Source organism: Stigmatopora nigra, chromosome 7 (assembly GCF_051989575.1).
Source record: "Stigmatopora nigra isolate UIUO_SnigA chromosome 7, RoL_Snig_1.1, whole genome shotgun sequence".
NCBI classification, from domain to species: domain Eukaryota; kingdom Metazoa; phylum Chordata; class Actinopteri; order Syngnathiformes; family Syngnathidae; genus Stigmatopora; species Stigmatopora nigra.
The window spans coordinates 7,354,897-7,373,110 of NC_135514.1; the positions used below are offsets into that span (position 1 = coordinate 7,354,897).

Below are 18,214 nucleotides of genomic sequence, written 5' to 3' on the forward strand. Positions count from 1 at the left end.
CCAAAGGGGACCAACGTTATCGTTTGTCGGCCACTTTGTGTCAGTACCAATCGATAGACCTGATAGATGGTGTGTCTGTTTTCTTTCTCTTTTTTTTTGTAAAAACCTCTTTTGTTTTTCTTTGACAGTGTGGTTAGCGTATCGACCTCACAGTGGGGGTCTGGAGTTCAAATCCAGGTCAGTCCAACTATGTGGAGCTTCTGCATGTTCTCCCCGGGCCTGCGTGGGTTTTCTCAGGCTACCCCGGTTTCCTCCCACAGTCCAAAGAGATGCATGGTAAACTGATTGGACAATCTAAATTGCCATAAGTATGAGTGAGCATTAATGGTTGTTTGTCTCCTTGTGCCCTGCGATTGACTGGCCACCAATTCAGCTCCAGCACCCCCGTGACCCTGGTGAGGACAAAGCAGTTCAGAAAATGAGATGAAATGAGCCATTTGGGAAAAAATATAAAGTCAATGAAATAGCAAAATATGTAATCATAACAACAACAGCAATAATAATAGTAATAATAATTCAACACTATTTTAAAAAATGTCAACTTTTCTCCTTTTCTAGTCCTGGCTGTCATTACATATTTATTTATCCTTATTATAAAATTATCTGTAATACGCTAGGATACTACAAGGTGGCAATATTGCGCTTTAGATCAGAGGACATCCGCAAGGAAAATAAAGGAAGAAGAAAGCAAAAAAATCACAAGAGGAAGAAAAAGCCTCACGGAAGAGCCTGTTATTGGGTGTATTTTAATTCCAGAATATATTTTTTCCTGTCCGCCTCAATTTCTTTTAAAAAACGACAGGTTCGTTGTAATTTACTGAAGAATACAAAAAAACTACGTGGGAAATCTTATAAGGTGACTTTCTGCTATATTGTGATTGTGATTTAATGGTTATCAAAGTTGGTGGATGCTAGCCAGCTGTAGCTACATTAAATTCGCCTCTCAATATACATTACAGAGTAATCTATTTGGAATAACACTGTAACAGTCCCATTCGCAGTGAAAATATTGTCAAATTGGGTTTAATTATTTTCCACACGTTTCAGGGACGATCCACACAGCTACGATGAACCTGGAAAGAGTGCCAAATGAGGAGAAACTTGGGCTGTGCAGAAAATATTATTTAGGTGAGTATAAAATATTTAGAGTATTTAACCTCTCAGGGCAGGCGTTGCACATTTGATAAAACTAAATGCAATACTTCTAATTAATCACAATTATTTTTAGAGGGCTTATTCAGATGTACCATTTTATTAATGTTACTAAAATTTAATCTGCCTTGCATCACACCCTTTCTTATTTTTTTATTATTCTGACAGAGGAAATGAGTACTTGAAGAAAGGGATTGCAATGTTTTTTTTTTTTGTTGTTGTTGTTTAAATGTCTCTCAACATATTTGTACTGTTCTTCCCTTAGGGGGATTTGCATTGCTGCCATTCCTGTGGCTTGTCAATGTCGTTTGGTTTTTCCGAGAAGCTTTTATAAAACCAACCTACACTGAACAACTACAGATAAAATCATGTGAGTACAATGGTAATCTTTCTTTTAATATATTTTATGAATCCACACAGAACCTACTGATCCCCTCCATTAAGGTGACAATTTATCTTTGTCAGAAACAACCACATCCCTCCTATAGCCCCTTTATAGCTGTGAATTGATTGGTATTATTATAAACCAATATCAAAATGCCCAGAAAAAGATCAATTAAATAGCCACTGGTCCAACCTAAAAAGTTATGACAAATGTTTAAACTTCATGTTAATTTTTCTTTTCTTTTCAATGTTCATGCAGATGTGAAGCGCTCAGCATTGGGGTTGCTGTTATGGATCGCTGTACTCACCACCTGGATCACTATTTACCAGCAATACAGATCCCAGTGGGGGGAGGTTGGAGACTACCTCTCATTCACAATTCCATTGGGCATTCCTTAAACTTTTGTTTTTATTATTATTTTGCATTCAATTCATAGTTTTGTAGCTGGGCTAAATGTATTCAACTAAATTCTGTTTGTATAGTCGTGCTTTGAGATAGGAGTGTCGTGAGTAAAGGAATTGTTTGCAGTATGAACTGAAATATGATTTTTTTTCAATGATATTTTGCTTTGGATGCGAGCTAAAATCAACTGAGGCATTTACTGCCCTCGTGTGGCCAAGGTGGGCAGCACACAATATGTTGAGTGACAAAAAATGGTTTTCTTTTCATTTTATTTAATTACCATTGTGTTTTTTTAAAGTAAAACATCATAGGTTACTATTTTTATTTCTTTAGAGCAAATTAAACTCATATCAGAGCACCACTGAATGTAAAGATATATCTGGTTTAAATTGTAGTAGGTCTGACTTGATGTAAATCATTAAACTGTATGTGTGGCTGAGCAATATTTTACCCTTCTTTAAAAGACAAATAAAAACTTCCAACCAATCTAGTGTTTTACATTCCTGAATGAAACAATGACTGTGATGTTAAATAAGTGCACAGCGTAACATTGTAAGAACACCAGCATGTTCTTTTGACTCATCAGTGAGGTATGTTGTGGACACAAAATGTTGTATGCAGTAGAGGTCCCCGAAAGTCTGGACAATTATTGGCGCCTGTTGTGAAATCCAATATCTTAATCCCCTTTAAAAAGCCCCCACACGTTCCTGTCATCCTTTCGAGTCATAACATAGTCTGTGCCATATTTAGACAGTCCAGTGAAAATCTAAGTGCCAGGTTCCACATCACTTACACGGGGAACATGGTCATAGTACTGTCATTCCAATGTGACTAGATGATTTAGAACGTTCTGTACTTTCAAGGACAGTGACATACTTGATAATGAAGAGTCAGGTCCTATTTTGGATATACATTGTACCTGATGTGCTTAGAGCAGAATATAAATCCATTCACTATTCAAATATACATATTTCAAAACAAAATGTCACTATAGGATCAATTGCTGAATCAGTCACTGCCTTCACCTAGAAACATTGGACAGTAATTTGGATTATACAAGGGTTAATTCTTTGGCTATTAGGGCCAGACAGCAATAGACGACCAATCTATTGTGGCCATTCATAATAGATTGAATGCCTTTTGTTGTTAATGTGTTTTCAATATGATTTGTCTTCTGTGACTAACTACCACAACACCTGTTCTATGAATAAGACTCGTACATCGGCCGCTTGATACTTCCTCAAATGAGCACATTTGAAGGAATTTAGTTAAAATACACAGGGAAACTATGCACGTGTCCACTATCCATCAACATGGGACATCCGTTACAAAGGATGACTGATACAAAATGTCATCCACAAAAGTACATTTATACTTCCTAAGACAAGTTTATGTTATGAAAACAAGGTGGGATTTTCTTAATTATAGAGGAATGTTTTGACTTAATTGAGGACATAAAGGGGGAAACTTACTGGAAGCCAAATTGCAGTGGCATGTGTTTGAAGCATCCATACCGTCTGTCACTGTCCCTCTCTCTTTCTCTCTCTCTCTGGCTTATTTGTCAGACACATTCAATCACCACCACATCTTTTGAACTTATTTTTAGGTATGTCCATTTTGTAAACCGACATTTAGTAAATGATTGGTCTGATGACTGAACCTCAACAATTACTTCATGACAACAGTGCAATTAACCCCTCCTGAACAAATAGTTGGATACAATCTAGATACACAATGAGCCCATTCATTCCCTAATAACGCGGTGACAGCTGCCACAGTCCTAAAACAGTGTCCTGCTGCACGAACAGAATCCCAAGGGTACGCATGCACAGAACATAACAGAAGCAAGGTGTCCCTACGAATTCCCAACTCATTATGCAACTCCACTATATAACCCAGCTATGCTCAGCAGCCCCGAATCACAAAGCTACTCACAGCCACGAGGGACACTTGGTATCCCCATACTTTTGAGAAGAAGGTAGGTTATGGCCCCTAAATTAATTTTGCTCACACGGCTACTTTCTGAGTTGTTTTCCATGTACTTTTCTTCTCAGATTCAATATGGATTTCATCTTACCACCCACAATACCCATTGATGGCATCCAATGGGAGAAGGTTTTACCTCCACTTTTTCCCCGTCTCAATGGGACTTATGGACAATATAACTGGACACCCCAACTGCTAATTCCAGAGATTGATAGTACTAGCGCTGCAGAGGTGAATCTGTTTATTTACTTAATTGGGATTAACATGGTTGCATAAGATAAATGATCCATCTAATTATGTGCAGGCTTTAAAGACGATCATTAAATACAGGCTGAGACTTTAATGTGTTGTATCTCAAGTACAATAGTTTATAAATAAGAAATATTTCAATGTTTGAACGTAAATGCTGATGTATGCATATCGTGAAGAATTTTCATGTATATACTTTTAGATTGTGATCGCATTGATGCTATCTTGACAGGATTGATCAAATAATACAATTTTCCATATGTTAACAGGCAACTTGTGACGAGAGTGGATTTACAGTTCAAGTGGATGTCAAACATTTTAACCCAAAGGATCTGCTGGTCAAAGTCATTGGAGATTTTGTAGAGGTACAAGGAAGGCATGAAGAAAGAAAGGTTGGTATTGCGTGTGATGTACTTTGATGCATTTTGAGCAATGAACAATGGAATGTGTGACTAAACATATCATTCCTTATTTTAGAAAGATAGTCCGGGGATGACAACACGGCAATTTAACCGTCGCTATCGAATTCCAAAGGGAGTGGACACCCTGGCTTTAGAATCAGCAGTTTCTCCAGATGGTGTTCTAATCATAACTGCACCCATACTGCAAACAGAGATGGTCCCATCACAGCCTTTCTCATGAAATCTTTTTGTTATGTTCTAATATGGCATGGTTTTTGAGATTTGTAAATAATGGTATTATTACATGTCAATCTTCCATCATATTTTAATTTGTAAATATTAACATCACCATTTGAAGACCATTTTGATTTTAAGCAATGTTGTGATTATGAACTTTTTATTCTATTTACTTCATAAATGTCAATAAATTACATACAAAATCGAAAATTTTAAAAATGTCATGAGTAACTACATGAGGTGGGAGTATCTTCTTATTGATCCAAGATATTGTGCAACATAAAATTGACTTCACTAGAAAGAATGAAAAGAAGAAGAAAAAGGAAGAGAAATGACTAAAAAAAATCAGGCAATAAAAATAAAATAAAATAAAAATCATGAATTAATGACTATTTATAGATGTGACTGAGAATGTTACCTGATTTGCTCTTGAACGTTTTTTCTTTGTTTTCGAAGAACTTTTAGTAACGGGTCATCTTCGAATTCTTTCTCGTCAGAATCTAAAAAAAAAATGGGGAAATTCAACAAGAAAATATTTTACTCCAAATTCATCTCACTCATAACAAACACGAGTTACTTGTTGGGGCTCTGTGTTTTGTTGAGCAATATACAGAAGAGAAGCACCCCTGAAACTCACCTTCAGCCTTTCGCAGCAGCTGGGACATGACTTCCAGTGAGGCGTGGGTGGTGCAAGAAGGACGTAAAGGTTTTGGTTGTGGAAGAGTATGGAGTGATGGGACAACTGCATCTTGTGGAGAAGAAGCCACTGGGGTGAACAGGACCTCTGAAACAACCTGCCAGATCCAATTCAAACATGGTTTATTCATTTATATCTCTCTGGTGGCCCCCCTGTCATTTATAGTTATCACTAAAGTTATTGTTTTCAGCGGTACATTTTTTTCTATTTGGTAGTCAATTTTGGTGGAGAATGACTTGAATGCATGGTATGCTTTGGTACACTTAATAAAGTTGTGTACAGACGGACCTGTCCTAGAGCACATTGGATTGCAGATGATAGTGGTGCATGATTGCCTGTATCTTTGTGTGTTTCTGGCTTCCGCTGATCTTCTCGATTCTTGGTCTTTTTGAGAAGCTTCTGATGTGCAGAACTTGTGGCGTTAGGGCCATCGGAATCTTCAGTGCATTTTGTAGACCTGCAGGAAATGTCACATTACTGTAATTTCTGAGAACAACTCTTTTTTTCATGAAAATGGGTTAGGGCAATACAAAAAATGTGCACAAATTTACCTGAAATTATCTTGTATAGCCCTTTAATTAAATTTTGGGCTGAAGGTTTGACTACTACTACATACTACTTCATTATACTACATCATGTAATGGGTTAAGTTAGAGATGGATAACAATTTTTGTACTCTACTTGAATCAGAGCATTGCAGGTGCTGCGTGTGTGTGAATTCTTGTTGTACCTTGTGGATTTCTTCTTTTTTCTAATAATCCTTGCTGTTTTACTTTCTCTCATTTGATTATTTGGGGCTTTTTCTTTTACAGCCATCTCATTTGCCATTCTTGGATTCTCATCTGCTGGTCTAATCTGACTTTGTTCTTCTATACATCTTGAAAGATTTGGTTCTTCAATGAAATTTGAAGAATGGTCGATTTTTGCAAGTTGGGACGGACTGCCACCTTCAAAAGCTCTTGATGAACTGCCTCCTTCTGAAGCTCTTGATGCACTGCCACCTTCTCTATGTCTCGGAGAAATGTCTCTTTCTAAAAGTCTTGATGGACTGCCGACTTCTCTAAGTCGAGAAGGATGACCTCCATCTGATGACCTGACAGTACAAGGTACATCTGTATGTTGAGAAGGAGCAGGAGGGGATGATGGAATGTATCTGTGAGGAGGCTCATCGATGTACATTACGTTTCCAGAGCTGTTGTTTCCTTTAGTACAAATCTCTTCCAGGTTATGTGGATTTCTTTGGAACATGCCAGCATGTGAGGACGGTGTGGGACAAGGAAGAATATCACAAAGCAGATGCATATGTGCAGGAACGTGGGCAATGGAATGAGGCTGGGAGACTAATTTTTCAGAGACAGCAATGGGCTTGGGGAAAGAAGTGGAGGTTTGAAGTCCTTGGACTATTTTGGGCTCAGCAAAAGCTCCTTCTAAAGGTTCAGGGTGTGGAATACATGGCTGTTGCTATGGGTGATACAAACAAAAAGAGAGTTACTTTTAAAACTGATTCAAATTCAACAGTACACAGTATCAACATGACTGTTTATTCAAGCAATTGACTGGCAGTACTTGTTATAATAGTTAGAATAGAGAGAAATGTATTTCAGTAAAAGAAAATAATAAAAACGATGGAGGGTTCTAATTCCAAACGTGTAAAATTGATTTTCAAAATCATGTATTTGGATTTAGACAACATTACATCCCACTATAATTCCTACCATGTAAGGCTGTCCATATATTGATGACGTGATTAGACCGGGGCCTCGATTGCTGAATGAAGAGGTAAAAATTTTGGAGTCTTGCTGCGCTTGCTCCATTTTTCTTCTTAAACGCCATTGGGTAAGGATGTCCTGTTCCGGGTGTGAAGGTGTCAATACAGACGGGACAGTGTATCTTTGGATGGGCACTGTTGGAGCAGAGTCCAGTTTGGTCATTCCTGGAATGGTCACAAAACACACAGCAGATGAGAACAATTAACAATGGGAAGTTTATTTACAAATCTCTAAATCAGCAATAAATCCCAATAGACTCCACAGACGTAGAATACACATGTTTATCCTGTACAAACACACTGAATAAACTGAATGTGACAAAACTAGTTATACAACTAATGTCTTACCTGCTGTCGATTTTATTGACGTGTTTATCAAACGTCCTTGCACTCTTTCATTTATATTGACTGGAGAACACCAATTTGAACTTCCCTGTCTGTCGGAACGAACTGGAATTGATCCATTGCTGAGAATAGTGTCTCTGTAAGATAAGGCACAAGTTGAAATGCATGTTGATCAAATAATTGATGAAATACTATTGTTTGGCATTAGCTAATTTGAAAACACTTACTGCAATAGCTTGCTGGCTCTTTCTTGAAGGTGATTTATTTCTGTTTCCTCAAACTCACATTGAGATGTGTCTGAAGGAATCTAAATTTCAAAAGACATTTAAATACAAAGTGAGAACTTATGACATTTTAAGTAAAAGTCATAATTGTAGGCAGAAAAGAAAACAATGTTCCGTCTACTCTTTGTGCAAATATTGTTCATGTAAGTATAGTTCTGAAATGTAAAAGTATAAGTGATATTTTCAATTCTACTCTAATTTTATTGTAGATAGAAAAGCAACCACGCAAATTAGGATCGGAAATTTGTGAAAAGAAAAGCTAAATTGTTGTTGATCCCCTGTTAACTTACATATGCATTCATGTCATATTCTTTATTGCGTGGTGAAGAATTAAAGTCATCTTCAAATTGGCATCTTGCTGGACTGGAGATTGCATGGTTGTGGTCATCTTTCAGATCAGACAATAATGATACAAAACTATTTAAGAGATATTTTGATACTGGATAAACATGAGCAGTTGAGCAAAATGTTGAAATATACCTTTGTGTGGTGATATTGTTGGTGTTGAACTATGAGGCAAAGATGAGGAAGACATCCACCACAAAGGAATCCTCTCCTCTTCAAATTCAGAGGAAAGCTGCTGGCGATCCTCTCGACTCAACGGTTGTCCATAGCGAAATCGATCAATGTATCTGTGAGCGTAAATGTGTAGTTTTACATAATAAAGTGACACAATTTTGTTAATGATTATTATTTCATAGCTTGGGTTTTGTCTTACTTCCCCAATGCTGAATCCTGGTTCATTCCTGTCTGAGAGGAAACGGTAGTTGGAGGAGAAACATGGTCAGTAGAAGGCCCAGAATTTGTAAATAACGAAGCTCTATTGTTGTCAGATGTGTGCACTTGTGGAATGTGTTGTTGATATGACCGTACAGGAATCAAACTCTATAAAGAACAAAACAAGATGGTTTGAATTACCACAAATTGCAGTGGGCTTTGTTTTGTTAGGTCATAACTCAGTTGTACCTGCTTGTTCCTTTTGTTCGGCAAAACCTTGGTGCGGACTTGGCTGAAAGTTGTCTTCCTCATTGTAGAAGCTCCAGGCTCGGATGCAATTTGGCTGATCTCCACAGGATCGCGGCCATTTAATTATGTCTGTGTAATTAACAAAGGGGAAAGTCAGATAACAATCATTCATCAAATGGTGTTTTGAGTCAGTCATTGGACAAAAACCTCTCACTTTCAAGATGCTCTCTAAGTAATACACCAACCCCACCATTCATTCCCCAAGTTAAAATCGAATTAATTTGCGACATAAACCACGTGTTCTATTTCACTTACCTGGATTAGATGAAATATTGTGTTCTAAAATAAAATAAATTAGCCTCACAAATGTGTTTAGCCTAAGAATGTATCAGACTATAGAAGTCCATTAGGTTTGGTAATAAATATTCAGTACTATTCGAAAGGTTCACGTGCTCAAAAAGTACTCTAAACACATTTACCAGTGACTACATTTGTTGTAAAACACAGAAAATGGGTTCAAACCTTAGGAAAACAATAATATGCAACAAATTCAACTTACACACAACTCCAATAGCAATGCTGTTTTGTTTTTCACAACAAGGGAAAAGAAACTACCGGTCATTCTGTGCGTCATAACGATTATCCAATACGTGTGCGTTTTGTTATGATTGACAGAGTTTTTGGCCAATAGAAATAAGGATTATTTATTGTGAAACACCAATCGGCAAATGGGAACAAGGCAGCGCGCGGAAGAGGAAAGTCTTTTTGAAGGCTATAGCTAAATGCTCTTCTTTATATTTCTTTATCATATAAATATGATGAAAAATAATATTAATGCCAATCAACTGGAAACGGCGTGAGGATTTCGTCTTTGTTCTGCCCGTATACACTTCGTTGAGTAGCCGATCACGTTTGTTGATTCAAGTTTATGTCAATACTGGCTAGCTGTGTGGAAAAATAAGCTCTTCCCGTTTTGAAACGCGTTCTACATTAACTCATTTTTATTTTAAGATAAATATTGCCATAAATAGGCCATGCATCACGTCAAGATTAAAATCGAAAAGCCTGGTAAGATGTTGGATTATGTTTTGTTACACTTTATAACCCTGAACTTCACCTAAATATAGTAATTACTGATTAAGTTAGTCTTTGCTTATGTTATTTTAATGTATTTGTATGTAGATTTATGAAATATTTGTATCTGTAGATGTGGAAACAGGAGACGCACGCAACAGACTGGATTCTCTTTTAAAAGGACTGGTGGAAAAAAGTGAAAACGAAAGGTGATCTGATTGGGATATAAGTTGATTCCTGGTGTGATCTGTTTTCTATAATTAATATAATTAAATTTTGAACAGGGAGCAAAATGAGTGTGAGACTGGAAAAATGTCAGCTGACTCCATTACCAAGTAAGTGCCAATTGTATTTATTTGAGTATTGATTTTGTGTAGAGGGGGCTGGTGAAGTTGGTTATTTGCATATATTTTCAATTTGTTTTCACCAAAATATAGTTGTCATCATTTTATCTCTTATTTTCCCTGATTTATAGGGATTTGTCCCCATTGTCTGCTGGAAAACGGTAATAAATATATTTTGCCTCTCAGCTCCAAACAAAATTCTTGTGTGTTCCTTTAATATCTTTTTAATTTCTAGGCCATCGGCGAGATTCACACAACATCGTCGGAAAAGGCGCAAGGAAATGGATGAAAGCATATCTGAGAGCAATACCCACAGACAAAGTACAGCATTTCTGCCTTCCAAAGAAGACGAATTTGACCTTGTTTGGAATTCCATTTTACTTGGAATATTATCATTGTTATATCTATCTTGAGAAGTTCTCTTTCTGCCCATTTCCCAGATGCTTACATTATTAAGTTATTTGACCGAAGTGTGGATTTGGCTCAATTCAATCCCAGCACACCTCTGTATCCTATTTGTCGTTCATGGATGAGAAATAATCCATCTGTCCGAGAGCCCATAGAAGTATCTCCAATATCGCCACAAGTCATGCTAGAAGAAGAGGTAAGGCCCAATCGCCTATATTAAAAAAATACCTTTAGTTACTGTAAACGATGTACAAATCTTATGATTCAACTTCTATTTGCAGGCCACAGACATGATTAATGGCAAAGAGCAAATTGTATGCAGACTACCTCCCCCAACTATGTCTCCCATCAGCCCGTCTGGTGAACCAGTCAACCTTAGGATCCCACCAACTGAAAAACCAGTAGTCACCCAGGTTCTCCATATAATTGTTTTTATGTGTTATAAATAAGGAGGTAAACTTTTTTTTTTCTTTTCCTATTGACTAATAGGACTGTTTTCTCTCTTCGTAGTTAACAGAGTCTGTACCTGTGTCAGGTTCCTTCATATCTGACCACATGGAGCGATGGAAAAAAATCAGACAAAAGTATGTGAATCACAGTATTAAATTATATCAGTTAATGAAATATTATACACTAAAAGGAAACTTTTTTTCCCCCACAGATGGAAGGAATGTTCCAACAAGAACCAGTTGCGATACAGTGAGAGCATCAAGATCTTAAAGGAGATGAAGGACTTTTATGATCATTAATAGAGGACTTTTCAAGTTTTCTCATTCATCTTTATAAAAGTGTTGGAACAGCTCGGCCTATTTTCAGTTTTTTGGTGTAATCTGTAAACATATGAGTTTGATAAAAAGATGCACTGTACAAGAGTAATTGCAATGGCAAATCAATTTGTGATCTTAGATATATGATATATGGTCCAACTTAGTCCCAATTAATGCCTAATATTCTAACTTCTCAGCATTTTTAGAATGACCCAATTGTTTTTTCTTTCCATAATCAAATTCGTGTAATGCAACAACAAAAAAAGATAATTTTGGACAACGTCAATTTGTTTAGGTGTATTGCTGTGTAATTTTAATATTTAATCCAGAGAAAAGCTCTACACTCCTTTTTTGATAAATGTTAGGGTCTCTGTGTAAAAAAAAACATTTTTACAGCGCACAATAATCATGGAACAATGAATAAACACATTCCAATAAAAAAACTATATATACATTGAATTCAGATGTCAGAAATTCATTACACTTGTGAAACTTGAAAGTTTTATGCAACGATGTTAGTTTATTGGAAACCGTAATGACCATGAAAATAATGGTCACAGACTCTGGAATCAATTTTCCAAAAACGATTTGCAGTTTTAATTGGAGGCGATGGTCATGTCAACCCAGCTGCGTAGGTACGACACACGGGCATACACGGCAGGGGTGCGTGTATTGCAGTTGGGGGTGCCCCAGGACACGATACCCACAAGGTTCCAAGCGCCACCAACCTGGCACACCATAGGTCCACCAGAATCACCCTAAGAAAAGGCATAAAAATGGCGAGCCACTGATCAGTACTGTAATAAAAAGAAAGAATTACTTTGACTTAGTTTTAAACCTGGCAAGAGGAGACTCCGGAAGCACCGGCACAGATCATAGCATCAGTGATTTTGTTGTAACCCCAGTACTGCTTGCACTGAGCTGGGCTGAGCAAAGGCAAGGAGGTCTGCTGCAGGTAACGAGGACTTGCTGTGAACAGCAAGCATGGACATGTTTTTCATTTGGAGTTTAACAATTTCCATAATGCCCCTATGATCACTGTATTTGGGTTTTGGACCTACAGGTGTGGCCGGTCCTGCCCCATCCCGTGGTGACACATCTGGTTCCGGAGGGGATGCTGGTGCTGGAGCTAGCCATGCACACAGGAGACACAGTCCTAGTTATTTGAGCTGGAGAGGACAGCTTCAGAAGGGTGATGTCATTGTTAAAGTTCTGGGTGTTGTAGTAGGGATGCGTAATGGCCTGTAGGAGAACATCAAAATCAACATCTTTGCAACCCGGGACATATTATTCTTGCTGTATGCACACATTTATATACCTAACAGATTGTATCCTTGTGGAACTTACCCTAGAGATTGTCTTGACCTGAATTGGCTCGCTGTTAGACTGACGATCGTGCTCACCCAAGATCACACGGTGGCTTCTGGGACTGCAGAAAATAGAGAATAATGGAGGATGAGAATGTAAGCACTACTTGAAAAATTAATGTGTTTGGATACATTTTCCTTCACTCTTCTATTGAGCTTGACACTGTCAAATGATGATTTTGGTACACTATAAGTGGGTATGTGGGGCAGTTATAAATCCAATTCCTTACCAATAATGCCTAACAAGTTGACTAAATTTCTGCGTCTTATAGTTTCCAAATTGATACTGTATTTTTATGAGTGGCGGAGAGAAAAAAGGTTCTAAACTAGACCACAAGTCATTGGTTATTTTTACCCTTTGATCCCCCAGATAGTGCAATAAGATTAGTGCTCATTTTAAATTAAGATAACAGTACTAAACACGAGACGGAATTGACCACTATATTTTTACATAAAAACACTTACGACACACGGCAATGAGCAGCAGTAACAACCCAGTACTGATTAACCAGAGATCCACCACAGAAGTGGAAGCCCCTGCCATCCTAAGAAAGAGGTTGTGTAAATTTCAGTGGCAATAATTGAATGTGAATCAGTCAGAATTGCAAGGCTGTTTCATCTCATACCTGAAGTGAGACCTGCCACGGCCAGGATCCAGGCACAGCATTCTCACCATTGACAATTTTATTGTAGCCGCTGACTTGTGGAGAGATTGCAGGCTGTCCACACCCTGAGATGCATATACATTTTTGCATAAAATATCTCAAATAAACAAAGAAAAATGGTACATTTTGCTATAATTCGCAACAATTAAAATTCAGTTTCACAACCTGAACCAAGTGTCATGTAATGGGTGAATGAGTGCATGTGACTCACCCATTGCGGAGGCAACAAGCGCAAAACAAGCGATGAACAACAACATGGCTATGCCTGGGTTGTGAGTCACGTCCGTGATCTTCTGACTTGTGGGATGCTTGCTTTTATAAGTGTCCGGCTGCAACAGACTGACCATGAGCTCCATGTGTTCGGGCGTGATAGGACTGGGAACGGTACACCTGTAGATAAGCATTTGGAATTTTTTCAAAAGGGCTCAGACTTGGAATTTTTTCACATTAAGGAATGAATATCCATCTTTCTGTCCATCCATCCATATTCAGGATAGCTGTTTGGGGAGCTTGAATCCATTAATGTGGATACAGAACTGGACAGGCTATGAAAATTGAAGGCCCCACTGCCATTACTGTATATTTCAGTTCATGAGTTGTCCAAACCGGCCGTTTGCTAACGGAGAATCAACCCATCTGAATTGGATGTCCTTGCAGTGTAAAGATCACCTTTCATTCATATGTTTACTATATACTGTTTTATGTAAAATTACAACACAACATTTTTGACCACTTAAAGAAAGGAGAAAAAAACGAGAACAGATATTTTCATCTTAATCTTTATTTCAGTGTGTCACTACATGAAATGTATATCAGAATGTGGAGAACCTATCCGGAAATTTATTGGAAATAGGAATTTGATATGTTTTTTTTCCAATGAAAAGCATTCTTCCGATCATGTGATACATTTTATTTAAAAATAATATCACAGAATAGTCAGTAATGTCAGGTGGTGAAATTGCACCATTGTGAGAGTAGTATTTTTAATCAACTTCCTCAATAGTGGGGCCGGATTGTCCTCCTTCAGATGCACCGGGGAACCCACCGGGCATCCCACCTGGCATTCCTCCCGGCATACCTCCTTGGTAAAGCTTGGACATTACGGGGTTGCAAATTTTCTCCAATTCCTTCTGTTGGTGTTCATACTCTTCTTTCTCGGCAGTCTAGAAAAATAAAAACAATCAGACCACTCATTAGCTTTTTGGGTTTCAATGATTTGGCTGATTGAGCTTTACCTGGTTCCTGTCAAGCCAGGAAATGACTTCATCACATTTGTCAATGACGGCCTTTTTGTCTTCAGCGCTGATCTTGTCCTTGAGCTTCTCGTCCTCTGCAGAGTTCTTCAAGTTGAATGCCAGAGACTCAAGGGCATTTTTAGCAGTAACTTTTTCTCTCTGAGCATCATCTTCACTCTTGAACTGCTCAGCTTCTTGCACCATTCGCTCAATGTCCTCCTTGCTAAGCCGCCCTGTGGCAACAAGAAAGCTCTTTAAATTTCTCCTGGTATAGTTATTGGTCTCTGGCTCAAGAGAAAATTAGGTACCTTTGTCATTAGTAATGGTGATCTTGTTCTCTTTTCCGGTGCTTTTGTCAGCAGCAGACACATTGAGAATGCCGTTGGCATCTATGTCAAAAGTCACCTCAATCTGAGGCACGCCCCTGGGAGCAGGTGGAATACCAGTCAGCTCAAACTTGCCGAGGATATTGTTATCCTTTGTCATGGCTCGCTCGCCTTCAAAAACCTACAATTACAAGTGGATTTACAAATGACGATAAGCCGAAAAGGGAATTAATACCTGAATAAGGGGATCTCCTTACCTGAATGAGCACCCCGGGTTGGTTGTCAGAGTAAGTAGTAAAGGTCTGGGTTTGCTTTGTGGGTATGGTGGTGTTCCTTTTAATAAGCACAGTCATTACTCCTCCAGCGGTCTCAATTCCCAGGGACAGGGGTGTGACATCCAGCAGGAGCAGATCTTGCACGTTCTCAGACTTATCACCAGCCAAGATGGCAGCCTGCACAGCTGGAGAACATTTCCATTTAGCATTTTTTAAATTTTAACCGCAGTAGAGTTATTTACCTGCTCCATAGGCCACCGCCTCATCCGGATTGATGCTCTTATTGAGTTCACGGCCATTGAAGAAGTCCTGAAGAAGCTTTTGGATCTTGGGTATACGAGTGGACCCACCAACCAGGACAATATCATGAATTTGGGATTTGTCCATCTTTGCGTCCCTGAGGGCCTTCTCGACAGGCTCCAGGGTTCCGCGGAACAGGTCGGCATTGAGTTCCTCAAAACGGGCTCGAGTGACGGAAGTGTAGAAATCGGTTCCTTCGTAAAGTGAGTCGATCTCAATGCTAGCCTGGGTGCTGCTGGAGAGGGTGCGCTTGGCACGCTCGCAGGCGGTGCGCAGACGGCGCACGGCACGTTTGTTGTTGTTGATTTCTTTTTTGAACTTGCGCTTGAACTCGCCAATAAAATGATTCACCATTCGGTTGTCAAAATCCTCACCACCCAAGTGAGTGTCACCTGCTGTGGATTTGACTTCAAAGATTCCGTCCTCAATGGTGAGAATGGACACGTCAAAGGTGCCACCTCCAAGGTCAAAGATAAGGACGTTGCGTTCACTTCCAACCTGGAGAAAAATTACAAGTACTTGCGATACAGCTAAACAGTATAGGTGTATCAAAAATGATTGTGTGGATAGACTGGTAAGTACCTTTTTGTCCAAACCATAGGCAATGGCTGCTGCTGTTGGTTCATTGATGATGCGCAGCACATTAAGCCCTGAAATGGCGCCAGCATCTTTGGTGGCTTGACGCTGGGAATCGTTGAAGTAAGCGGGAACGGTGATGACGGCGTTGTTCACAGGCTAAAATCGGCAGAAAAAAATGTGTTGAGAACAACATTGGCCAGCAATGGAAAGGATAGTTTTATCCAAAGATGTTCTTACCTTGCCAAGATAGGCCTCAGAGATCTCTTTCATCTTGGTAAGGACCATTGAGGAAATCTCCTCGGGGAAGAAGCTTTTGGTCTCACCTTTATACTCAACTTCCACTTTGGGTTTAGTTGCATCATTCACAACCCTGAAGGGCCAGTGCTTCATGTCGGCTTGGACAACTGCGTCGTCAAATTTACGGCCGATCAAACGCTTAGCATCTGCACAGAGAACAAAATGGACACCAAACACATTGATTTAGTAGGTGAATAAAAAGTTGTGTTTGCAGGGTGGGGGGTTGCTCCAGTTACCAAACACTGTATTAGATGGGTTCATTGCCACTTGGTTCTTGGCGGCGTCGCCAATCAGTCGCTCGGTGTCCGTGAAGGCCACATAGCTAGGCGTGGTCCTGTTTCCCTGATCGTTGGCAATGATCTCCACTTTGCCATGCTGGAAGATGCCCACACAGGAATATGTGGTGCCAAGATCAATACCTACTGCTGGTCCTTTTGACATTCTGAATGAAGAAATAGGAGAAAGCAGACATGTATTAGTCATTATTGTCATTATCATTGCTATCTTTTGGCACCAATTACGCAATTTCATGTTCAATACTTTTGACATCGCTGATATGCTATACACACACACATCATGTAATTTTTCCGAATGTACTTGGCAATCTTTTGTGCATTTTTTAAATAAACAAAAACTTTTATAGACATCTTTACCTAATAAAGAGGTGGTGTACTGAAAATGCTTAACACTAACATTAACAATAAAGTGATGGTTCAGCTCCAAGGCTGCACCACATTATAAAAAAACTGAAATGCGCTATTTCAACCGGAGGCATTGCTGTCATCTTCTTGCTTTAAAACACTTTAACTCAAAACTGGAACATGTCTCTCAACTGGCCTTACTTTCCCCTACTATATCCAAAATACCAGTTTGTTTTGAGGATTGCATAGAATTTTCACCTGTTGTCCTGTTGTATAATACAGAAATGAAATTGCTGACACAGTTTGGCTTCAGTCATCCAACTGCAGACTGGACTAACAATATTTTCAGGCCTATTTTTGACCTTTTATTAAGCAAAGTGGGCCATATTATCCTGAAATAACAGTCAGTTATTTCCTTAATACATTTAGGCCATCTGTTAAAAAAACATGCAGGATTATTAATAGTTTTTTTTAAAAAATTGATGGGGTAGGGGTTTCCCATTGGAGGCAGTTAAGCTTTTCAATGCAGCGATGAAGCGGAGCACACTAAGAAGCCAGGCTGGGTGCATCCCAGCTAGAAATGGTGTTACCTTGTTGTGTCAGCTGTTCAACCTCTAGTGAGATGATTTCGTTCTAGCAACCCCTTACTTCCTCTCCAGCGCTCCTTTCCGTGTCCTGCCTGGCAGATTAAGAGGGCGAGAACATATGCTCACCCAGTGTATATAGAGGACTATGCAGGGGGAGCCCTGGGTGTCAGGTGATCCCCCGTAGAAAGTTCTAGAACCGTCTGAATAAGCTTGTTGGCCTCCAAATAAATGGGGAGAACTATTGGTACGAATGACCTTTAGAAAAACATTACGAGGTGTAAGGGCCTCTTCTTTTGCTCAGCTTCTATTCTGGGATGGTCCACAGTTAAATCGGTAGTTCATTCTAAATGTGGTTGAACTCATCCACATTAGTGTAATATTAGAAGACGAAGAGAAGATCTTCATACAAAATCATTCAAAAATTATTTCCACTTTTACTATGACCTTTACAACTGTATTCTATAGGTATTTAATTTG

At 38.9% G+C, this 18,214-nt stretch overlaps 6 protein-coding genes across 6 annotated transcripts; 3 read left to right on the forward strand and 3 right to left on the reverse strand.

Moving 5' to 3' along the window:
• Positions 1–687: 687 nt before the first annotated feature.
• psenen (presenilin enhancer, gamma-secretase subunit) lies at positions 688–2,425 on the forward strand. Its single transcript, XM_077721619.1, has 4 exons — positions 688–856; positions 1,048–1,128; positions 1,418–1,522; positions 1,796–2,425. The coding sequence occupies exons 2-4, from the start codon at positions 1,068–1,070 to the stop codon at positions 1,933–1,935; spliced, it is 306 nt and encodes a 101-aa protein (XP_077577745.1). The 5' UTR covers positions 688–856; positions 1,048–1,067; the 3' UTR covers positions 1,936–2,425.
• Positions 2,426–3,831: 1,406 nt separating this feature from the next.
• On the forward strand, positions 3,832–4,996 carry hspb6 (heat shock protein, alpha-crystallin-related, b6). The gene is made up of 4 exons (XM_077721618.1): positions 3,832–3,917; positions 3,994–4,156; positions 4,444–4,566; positions 4,652–4,996. The coding sequence occupies exons 1-4, from the start codon at positions 3,841–3,843 to the stop codon at positions 4,814–4,816; spliced, it is 528 nt and encodes a 175-aa protein (XP_077577744.1). The 5' UTR covers positions 3,832–3,840; the 3' UTR covers positions 4,817–4,996.
• Positions 4,956–9,502, reverse strand: proser3 (proline and serine rich 3). Its single transcript, XM_077721583.1, has 13 exons — positions 9,432–9,502; positions 8,873–9,001; positions 8,625–8,791; positions 8,387–8,538; positions 8,197–8,294; positions 7,850–7,929; positions 7,626–7,759; positions 7,225–7,442; positions 6,240–6,970; positions 5,798–5,966; positions 5,450–5,606; positions 5,231–5,312; positions 4,956–5,106 (listed from the first exon to the last, which is right to left on the reverse strand). Exons 2-13 carry the CDS (start codon positions 8,933–8,935, stop codon positions 5,067–5,069), a joined length of 2,091 nt encoding a protein of 696 aa, XP_077577709.1. The 5' UTR covers positions 8,936–9,001; positions 9,432–9,502; the 3' UTR covers positions 4,956–5,066.
• A 104-nt stretch (positions 9,503–9,606) lies between these two features.
• Positions 9,607–11,924, forward strand: lin37 (lin-37 DREAM MuvB core complex component). The gene is made up of 9 exons (XM_077721617.1): positions 9,607–9,940; positions 10,080–10,155; positions 10,231–10,281; positions 10,422–10,451; positions 10,526–10,611; positions 10,731–10,894; positions 10,980–11,111; positions 11,209–11,282; positions 11,360–11,924. Exons 1-9 carry the CDS (start codon positions 9,907–9,909, stop codon positions 11,445–11,447), a joined length of 735 nt encoding a protein of 244 aa, XP_077577743.1. The 5' UTR covers positions 9,607–9,906; the 3' UTR covers positions 11,448–11,924.
• A 41-nt stretch (positions 11,925–11,965) lies between these two features.
• LOC144199766 (chymotrypsin-like protease CTRL-1) lies at positions 11,966–13,843 on the reverse strand. The gene is made up of 7 exons (XM_077721614.1): positions 13,709–13,843; positions 13,459–13,562; positions 13,298–13,377; positions 12,813–12,894; positions 12,527–12,707; positions 12,304–12,434; positions 11,966–12,223 (listed from the first exon to the last, which is right to left on the reverse strand). Exons 1-7 carry the CDS (start codon positions 13,752–13,754, stop codon positions 12,062–12,064), a joined length of 786 nt encoding a protein of 261 aa, XP_077577740.1. The 5' UTR covers positions 13,755–13,843; the 3' UTR covers positions 11,966–12,061.
• Positions 13,844–14,258: 415 nt separating this feature from the next.
• LOC144199748 (heat shock cognate 71 kDa protein-like) lies at positions 14,259–17,900 on the reverse strand. The gene is made up of 9 exons (XM_077721584.1): positions 17,741–17,900; positions 16,746–16,951; positions 16,450–16,655; positions 16,216–16,368; positions 15,576–16,131; positions 15,316–15,518; positions 15,041–15,239; positions 14,733–14,965; positions 14,259–14,660 (listed from the first exon to the last, which is right to left on the reverse strand). Exons 2-9 carry the CDS (start codon positions 16,948–16,950, stop codon positions 14,481–14,483), a joined length of 1,935 nt encoding a protein of 644 aa, XP_077577710.1. The 5' UTR covers position 16,951; positions 17,741–17,900; the 3' UTR covers positions 14,259–14,480.
• Between the last annotated feature and the right edge of the window lie 314 nt (positions 17,901–18,214).